The following is a 9,847-nucleotide window of genomic DNA, read 5'->3' as shown; positions in this document are numbered from 1 at the left end:
CGAATTTTTGAGTGTCAGCAATGCCACACGTTCCATGAAAGAGTAAGCGCTCGCTTTATGCAAATATTCTTTATTAAAAAACATTTTCTAAAAGTGAGTTTTTTTCTGTAAGAATTTAGAAGGTCTGGAAACACTTGTGACCAGTTTCATTTTCTTTAAGATAAAGCAGCTGTTTTACTACTCTTGTGCTATTTCCAGTCCCACATCATCTCATGCTAGCCGCTGGCGCAAACATTCCCCCACTGATCAAGATTTTCACTCGAGCACATGATGAGCAGTATGAAGTTGACCTCAAATCAATCGTATAATTTAAATGTGGCCTTAAGACGTGCCGCTATATATCCAGTGGCTAAACCTTTCTACAGGAGCTCTAATTATTTGGAAAACAATTCATAATTACTTATTAGTACGATGGAACATTCCAACCCTTTTGCAGTTTGTATTGGATTCATAAGTATGTTAATAATAATAATAGAAAATAATTTTCATCACAGTATATTCCGCTTACCCCGACACGCCCACCCACCGTCTTGATATTATATTACACAAAATGCGTTTTCTCAATGATAATGTAAAGAAGGTCTCCTCAGTGCAGTGGGTTTCATCAATATGGACCACAAATTGTAAACATCGGTCAGTAGAATTTATAACTTAAAAAAATATATTTTACTTTTAAATACAACCTTTTAGCTTACACACCACTTATCTGGTTATAATCATCCAATTTCATTTAACCAATACATAAATGCCATTTGCAAAGTCAAGAATGGAACGAAAAAGTATGAAACGGAGTTTTCTTTGGAAAGAATCCCTACGTGGATATGGTGGTTTGCATTTAACGGAAGACAAAGCAAAGTTATCTAATAAACAATAAACTTATTTGAAGTTTCATTGTCTGATTGAATATATTGCATATAGATTATCTCCGGATCTCACAGAAAAAGGATTATAAGATTTGATCGTTGTGTTAAAAATGCTTATGGGGCACAGATTTTATATCGTTAGCGTTCAATAAAAATGTGTGTATGAGTGCGTAGAACTATGTAAATAAAGGCAACAACTAATTAGTTGATACGTGCAGGGTCACCGACTGCCAATCAACACGCGGCATTGGGTAAATAATAAAATTTATAGGGAATAGTAGTGCTCTACTCCATCGTGCTTGCCTACCTGTGTGCTTGAGTGTATGTGTGATGATTTTCCCACTACCGATTAGTTACTCCCTGAAAGACTGTCATCCTTGTTGGATGTATTTATATAATTCTCTTCCCACATGCAGCACCATTATACCTAAGTACATTCAGTACTCATATATTGCGCGCTTTTTAGATACCCCCGTCTGTAAAGTCAGAAGAGTTCTCAGACATAATTACATACTATCGCGCTAATGGCATACCTATTTTCCACCACCTATTTGTATTGCAATAAAATTAATTACAAATTCAAACGAAAGTGTTTGCGATAAGGTCAGTGCTACTTAACTTACAGCGAAGCGATACGGATCCTCGTCATACGGCTAGTTAGAAATTATCGTTTCGCGTGAAGACATCGTTCCGGCATACACGGTATACCGTTTAGGAATTAGATTAACCTTTTGTCTTTTAATTTTGTGAATTTCATGTTACTTTAAAAATGTCAAAATTTTCGTCGTGTTTACGCGCGGTGCACACATTCCTAACGGGTAAATTTCATTGCCACGAGTTCGCTTACATCATTTATCCCTTCGGTCGCATATACAAGCTCCTGGGATTTGCACCAATTCAGTTGCGACGCGGAGAAATCTTGCGCAATGGCTGTGACAGGAAATTTTATTGGGACACCAAAGCCTGGATTTTTAGTTGCCTCAACATAATGATTTATACAAGTGAATATTAGCGACATATTTAAAGCGTTTCTTTTCATTTAAATAGTGAGAAGTGGTTGAATTTATTATCAAATCAAGAGATAAGAGAAGATGTGATAAAAAATCTGACTGGTCCGCATATACAGAACACAGAGCACGGAATTTTTTAGAGATCCCTACTAATGAACCATGAGTACTCTATGTCCAATTGGCTGTTTTTTTGTTTTACTTGAGATCAATTCCACCCGATTTAATAGAGATATGTACAGTGAGAACGAGAAATTTTAAAAACTTTTATTTAAATTTCATATAGTCTAGGCTAAGAAGCAGGAGTCTTAAAGTACTGAAGCCTTCAGAAGGTCAGGAATATATTTGAGGAACACTTTCTGGACACGTTCAATTCGATTAATGAAATTGCTGTGAATTACCGTCCATTACCCGAATCATTTTTCAGAGTTTTTTGATTTCCTCGCCCTTGGTGAGATTTTGTAAGATTTTCCTCAACTAGCTCCTCTTCCCCAAGTCTCACATTAAATTTTTTAAAATTTGAGTTTTGACTGTATACGCGTTGGTTTATAAAAAATAAATACAAAAACATAATTTGTTCTAATATTATAATTTAACTAAAATTTCATGCAGTTTACACAGTTATCTACTAGAAATAAAAATTACGTGATTTTTGATTTTGATGGTCCATTTTGTTCTCTGATTTATCGTGAAACCTCAAGTGGGCTTCTGCTTAGGCATTTTTCGACTGCGAGCTGTACCTTATAAACATGGCGACGGCATTTCACGACTGACCAGCTGGGCACAAGTCTTTACACTCTTTGTACTTGGACTCATCGCCTGGATCACCGCTTGGACTCACATGGACGACCAGTGTCGATTGCATGCGCTTATCACGAGAATTGATCAGCATCTTCGCGAAATAGACGGCATACAATTTGATTATAAATCGTTGCGCAGACGACTCTTTTGGCAATTGGGATTGCAATTGTTAATCGCATTTCCGGTATCGATGGTGAATTGCATTATCATTTTGCCCGATGAAATGGCATTCTCCCCATTTTCAGCCTGCTATATATTTATTTGTTTTATGCCCATCAGTGTGCTCATCTTCAAGCAGTTCCAATTCTACAATCTAATGCATGTCTTGAAAACGAAATTCGAACTGATCAATAACAAACTGAGTAAATTTACCCGAGATACACACTTCACCAGTGAGCGGACGCACATAGTGACAGTGCGGAAAAGCAACTCAGTCAGTGAGGTGCCTCTGACTGCTGTGCCGACGGCTTCACAGAAAGCCGATTTGATGCACGACGAGCCGAATGTTGACCTCTTGCAAAAGCTGTTGACCATTTATTCAAATATTAGCGATGGCATCGACTTGGTGCTGCACATCTTCGGATGGCATCTGCTCTTTCTCACCGCCGTCTCCTTCGGCGTAATCACCGTTCAAAGTTATAATTTGTTCTCACTGATAAGTCACTCTCTGGTGATACCCACTTATCACATTTTCTTCATTGTGTCTTGGATTTTGGTGCAGGTCATTGCGTTTGCGGTGAATGTTTTAATATGCGGAAAGACATCAAGAATGGTGAGAGAATTCTGAGTGTATTATTGAATTTATAACATTGTATATTTTATTTAAAGAGCGCACTATGTATACATATTATTTATCTTCCAGATGGAGACGACTATTTCGGTTTTACACAAAATTCGCCTGTCTTCGAATGAAGCCCCAAACGCCTGTGTGTTCTACCAAATTCTGCAGCTATTCTCCATGGAAGTGTTGCAAAGGAAACGAAATTTCAATGCAGCGGGCTTTTTCGACATGGACTACAAGTTGATCACATCGGTTAGTGTTGGTATTGTATTACTGGATAAGAGGGTTGCAGAGTAAGTTTCTATTTTCATGCGATTTCTTCATCTTCTTTCAGATTATTGCATCAGCTACCACGTATCTGGTTATTATAATCCAATTTCATTTAACTAATATTCCGGATTGCCATTTTCCCAAATAAAAATTGTGTCAAACACTGATGGTCAATGTGCCGTTAAAATATCACAACCTAGAGCACAGCATTGATATGTCAATAACTCCCAATGCCACTTTTAAGTTAAAGTAGTTAAATCAGAGAAATCTAATGAATTTATTTATATTTATGTACTTATACCTTTTTAAATTATACTTATTAACGGTATTTGCTTTTCAGCTTTTACTTGAACACTAGTGCTTTAAACGTTAAATACTTATAGGCGCGTCCGGGGCAAAAAGCTTTTCATTTTTAATGGTGTTTGCGTAGAATGATAAGAGCTTTATCGCGGATACACTGCAGTGGTTTTCAAAATGTCAGGTTAAGCTAAGATTTACACTTTTGCTGATTATTCATCACTCCGTTTCATCAAATTGTAGCTTGGCGAATGATGAAACGAGTTTAGTGTTTTTATACTCTCGCAACTTGTTGCTACAGAGTATAATAGTTTTGTTTACCTAACGGTTGTTTGTATCACCTAAAACTAATCGAGTTAGATATAGGGTTATATATATAGATGATTAGGATGAAGAGACGAGTTGAAATCCTGGTGACTGTCTGTCCGTCCGTCCGTCTGTGTAAGCTTGGTACACATATTTCTTGGTATTATCCACAGTGTGAAAATGGGTGAAATCGGGTGACAACCCCGCCCACTCGCCATATAACGGTACTGTTAAAAAATACTGAAAACGCGATAAACCTAGCACTAAACACGCCAGAGACATTAAATTTTATCTCTAGGAAGGTATGAGATGACTTTATAGGAACCGTGTTCAAAATTAGTCAGTGGGCGTGGCACCGCCTACTTTTAGGTGAAAACCCATATCTTGGGATCTGCTTAACCGATTTCAACCAAATTCGGTATTCAACATTATTTTCATATTTCTATGTTATAGTGCGAAAATGGGCGAAGGCGGACTACAACCACGCCTATTTCCCATATAACACCATTTTCAATTCCATCTGATTCTTTCACTTTCCAGTATGCAAATCAAGCAAGAATGATTATATCGGGGTAAAACTTTGCGTGAATAATACGTTTAAAGTATGCCACCTTGTGAGCAAAAATTGTCTAAATCGAACCAAACCTGTTCAAGCCCCTAAGTACTGAATATGTGGACTCCAGTGCCTATAGTTGACCTTCTACCGAAAATATCGGCAATCCACAAAGAAATCTCGAACGAGTATACCATTTGACTTTGCGAGAGTATAAAATATTCGGTTACATCCGAACTTAGCCCTTCCTTACTTATTTTTTATTAAAAATGGCACACTTGATCGATAGTGAACCAGATAAAAAATGATTTTAAGTCTTCAAGCAGCCAATTCAGGCTGTTCCGAAGGGTGTCTCTGAATTGGAAACTAAACATTTGTAAGAAAGAACAGGAAAAAACGTTGACTTCGGTTGCACCAAAGCTATAATATCCTCACAAATACAAAGTTTTCCATACAAGGACATGATTTTGATCGATCCGTTTGCATGGCAGCTATATGCTATAGTGGTCCGATATCGGCAGTTCCGAGAAACCAGCAGCTTCTTTTGAAGAAAAGGACATGTGCAAAATTTCAGATCTATATCTCGACAACTGAGAGAATAGTTTGCGTGTAGAATACAAACAGACGGACTGACGGACGGACGGGTATGGCTAAATTGTCATGTTGAGCATATAGGTACATAATATATTTATATGTACCTATATAATTTATTGGGTCTACGACGTTACCTTCTGGGTGTTAAAATTTCGTAGCAAGCTTAATGTACCCTTTTTTGGGTATTAAAAAATCAATTAAAATAGACGGTAGCTGATTCCATTTCTTTTCTTCAAAACTTCTAACTTCCGGCGTGCGGACAAGCGTGTTAGGAGCGCTAAAGCAAATGGAGCTACCAGCCATTTATTATTTGTTGAGCGTCGCTTGTGGGCAATCCCAATTTGCGGTATCCACGAATAAATGTATGTATGTATATGTAAGTTTGTATCTAGATCTAGTTTACTCATTGCACTTAAATACAGCATCAGATTTAATGAAAATTTTACTATATTTATTTTCAAAAAGATCCCACGACTTGCATTCAAGTATACGAATAAGTTCGGATTTGGAGACGTGACTGATGGTATGTATTATGATCAAAGCTCGCGAATAGGTACACATGAACACGAAGTGTAAAATAATAAAGTAAATGTAAATGTACTGCAAGCAGGCTGTAGTGGAAAATTTCTGGCGCGAGCGGGGCAGAAGGTTCGATCCTGTCAAACTGAAGGTTTAAATTTAGTTTAAAGCGAATTTTAGGTTTCCTTCATAAATTTAAATTCATAGCAAAACCAAAAAATAATTGCAAGTCTTAAGTTTACGCTTAGGGATGCTGGATTCGCTCTTACTATGCTTTTGAAATTACCTTTAACGAGTTTTAACACGTTTAAGTATCAACAAAGACGCGTCTCAGCGAAAGAGTGTACATTTATATGAAAGTAAATATGAAATATCGAAAACAATAACTTCAATGAAAATGAACTGATTTTAGGCTCCTCGTTTATTCTATAAAACGGTCGAGACACTTAGGTCATCTGTGTTTGTATGTATGCATATAAGTGAAATTAAATTATGATTTATCAAAAAGAGCGAAAGTAATTTACATATTTTTTGTGATATTTTAGAAACAATTTGAGTAAATTCTAATTCTGAACGCACACAGTTAGTAATCACCAATTAGACCGAATATGTTCGGGACATGAGAAGACTAAGAATATGACCACACCCATAAAATATCCCTATTTGCGAGAAAGATATTTTTTCTTGCTTTTTCTCCTGTGCATAATGGAATGTTGCTGTTAGGTTTAGATGTTAGAGCCTGAAGTTCAAAATTAGGTAGCAGGTAATTCTTATTAGACTACAATTCGGGGTACTTAGATGAAACGAAATTGTTCAGTGAGAGCGTAGACGGATTAATGAAGTGGTGCAATTCGTGTAAAACAGATCTAAATTGAATTTCTTAAAATATCAAAACTCAGAAATGACACAATCTTCAGCAAATCTTTCGTATCACGTCGCAAATTAAATGAGGTAAATGAAGTACGAAAATAAATATAAACTCAAGCAAGTACTATGTATGCGACTATGTAAGAGGACAGCAAAAACAACAACACATCGGCTAAACAGGTTGGCAAGCAGACTCAAGTTGACCGGTTGGTTTATAACCTTTTCGGTTATTTACATTATTTGGTTCCGATCGGCGATTGTCAACAACAAATCTGTGATAATAACAAAAAATACCAAAACACACTCACACACAAGCAGCTGAAATCATGGCAGAAGCGAACGCAAATTTGTTGCATAGTAAATATATCGAGTGAAGTGTAAAAAAGCAGTTTTTGTCGTTATGTGGCGGCGCCCGAGCTTGTTGCCGCATGCAACCATTTAGTTTTAATGCTGCAACAGACAGAGCCAGGAGCGACGGCGGTGAGTTGAAGCAACGGAATGACGAAGTAAACAACATTGCAACCTAAAATGGCCAAACGCACAAAAATAGTGGGATTGGTTTATTTTTAGAATCGCCAATAACAACAATAAACAACAACAACAAACGTCAATAGCGCCATGGAGTCATCGATAAACAATAATAACCAACCAGTTGCGGATAAATAACAATTTTAGGCGATTACAACTTCAAGTCGCGTCAAAGCTATTACCAAAACTGTTGGCGTGAATGTGTGAGCGTGTGTGCGAGCAACAACAATAGCAGCAGCACAATTACTACCGATCAATCTCGCGTACCCAGTTATAAACAACATCAGAGCCGATCTGTTTCATTGCACGGTGGGTCCAAACGCGCTTCGGCCCGCTCTAATATTCACCGTTTCGATGTGACAAAAGAGTGGGGTCGCTTCTCTTCATTTGTGATGCGAGTTTCGTTGTTATACTACAAGCGGTGAATTCTACAAAGTCGTAGCTTCGTCGTGTGGCTAATAAAATTTTTGCGAACCTTTTTCCTTTTCTTTAAACCAAGTAATACTAACTTTGGCTGTGTGCTGAGCCACTATGGTTGTTTGAAGTCACTGTGCATTTGATCGTTTATACTAAAAAAAAAACATGATTAATTGCGACTGTGGCCGGTCGAGTTCCACAAACAAACGGCTTAACCGGCTTCTGACTGTTAGCTTAAGCTTCGGTCGGCGGCTCTGGTCGCCTCGTTTGACTGCTTCGACTGCTTCACGTAAGCCCGACGGGTTGTTCGGATGACTGGTTACTAACTGGCCACTCAAATCACAGCCGCTACCCAACAAACACAAAATAGCAATTTAAGCTCCCTTTGCAAACCTCAATTTGATTGGTTGAAGCCTACAGTATAATGTATAGTTGGAGCCTAGCCGGATAATTCAGATAAGTCCTTCTACATACTTTTATATAATATAATATAAAGCTGTAGAACTCGAAAACTATTGATGCCACATGCAGGTGTCGAAAGCCAGAAGTTTACTGGTATGTGTCTGCCAAGCGCTGCTAATATTATTGCTGTTGTTGTATACTTACAAGTGCAGTGTAAATATATTGCAACATTAACTCGAATTTAGCTTAAAACTACGTGCTCAGCTGGAACTGGTCCGCCTCGTCGACCACAAACCACCTCTGGCTATTTTTATTTTTGGAAGTGGCATTTGGTAATTTGTTTACGAATATTATTTTCGCCTTTCGCATTGCCAATTCTTCGATGTTGCATGCAGGCACCAGTCGTGCACCGCCTGTCTTTTTTTCCTGTTGCTAAGCGAGGCTTTAGGCGCACAGCGCGCAATTTGCGAACGAGGCGAATTGTGAATGCAGTTTGGCTTTATTTCGAGCCGAAGTCGCACCTATATGTTTGAGTGAGTGCATTGCCAACGCTTGCAACAGCTAGCGGCCTGTGCGTTAGCCGTTGCGATAGTCAATAGCGGTTTCGTGAGTGCGGCGAGATCGTCTCTTTCATGCTCCTTCTCGGACCGAACTTCGCGCGCAGTGGTTTGTTTGGGCCACGTTTGAGATTGACATTCGTTTATAGGTTAAGTTAATCAGAAAAAAGAGACAATGACAACACCGGCGACACTAAGCGATAATCCCATACGCAAGCCGAACGTTGTCACACCAAAGTCTGCATTTAGTCTCCCGAAATAAATTATTTCGCAAATGGCACAAACATATGCACATGCACTCTCACATCCTCGAGAGCTTTACATAAAGACTAAAGAAAATAATTTTGGCCTAGTTTACAGGTCTCGGGTTCACTAAAATTAAAATCATTGATCATACATTTTGACAAGAATTCTAAGTCAAATCGGAAGATTATCCCCCTGTGACGGTTTCCATGTCTATATGGGCTTTTATAATGCCTTTGAAACAACACGTGTTCCAGTTCTACACAATTCAGTGCTTTGGATGTTTTATTGTTTCAAAATTCCTTACAGATTTCGTGAACTACATTTACAGCGAACGTACGTACTCTAGTGTGCCTTTCCTGTTCTATTGGATAAAGGCAATAGGAAGTCCTTATACTAATTGCTGACGAGTCTACCACACTAGTCAGCAAATGCTTTCCTTCATCCGGTGGTTCGTTTTTATTGAGCAACTAGATTCATTAGGGTGGCTCAATAAACGAATGTTTTTTTTTTCGCTTAGTACTCTGAAAAACTCTTCAAGTATAAGCTTTTAATTATAAAGAGGATTTGAGAATAAAATAGTCAAACTTTAAGCGTTCATATCTCTTAAATGGTTAGGTTTACGAAAAGACCGTAAAATACCATTTTGTAGAGCATTAAATTTCCTAGTCTATGAAACGAGATATTTTTCAAGTAGTTGGAAGCGATATCTGATTTTTTTTTTATCTGATAATAAGAAAAAAAAGTGCTCACCTTTCTCTAATTTTTCAGAGTACGAAACGAAAAAAATTAACATTAATTACCACATTAAGATTCATATACATATAGTACATACATACATA

The 9,847-nt window shown here is 37.7% G+C and overlaps 1 protein-coding gene across 1 annotated transcript; it reads left to right on the top strand.

The window, feature by feature from the left end:
* The first annotated feature begins 2,921 nt into the window (after positions 1–2,921).
* LOC118681711 (gustatory and pheromone receptor 32a) lies at positions 2,922–3,965 on the top strand. Its single transcript, XM_036367319.2, has 3 exons — positions 2,922–3,443; positions 3,534–3,704; positions 3,787–3,965. The coding sequence occupies exons 1-3, from the start codon at positions 2,940–2,942 to the stop codon at positions 3,868–3,870; spliced, it is 759 nt and encodes a 252-aa protein (XP_036223212.2). The 5' UTR covers positions 2,922–2,939; the 3' UTR covers positions 3,871–3,965.
* The last annotated feature ends 5,882 nt before the right edge of the window (positions 3,966–9,847 follow it).

This window comes from Bactrocera oleae, chromosome 4 (genome assembly GCF_042242935.1).
Source record: "Bactrocera oleae isolate idBacOlea1 chromosome 4, idBacOlea1, whole genome shotgun sequence".
Classification (NCBI taxonomy): Eukaryota; Metazoa; Arthropoda; class Insecta; order Diptera; family Tephritidae; genus Bactrocera; species Bactrocera oleae.
Note: the sequence above shows the minus strand (reverse complement) of the source record. Positions and strands in the feature narration are given on the sequence as shown.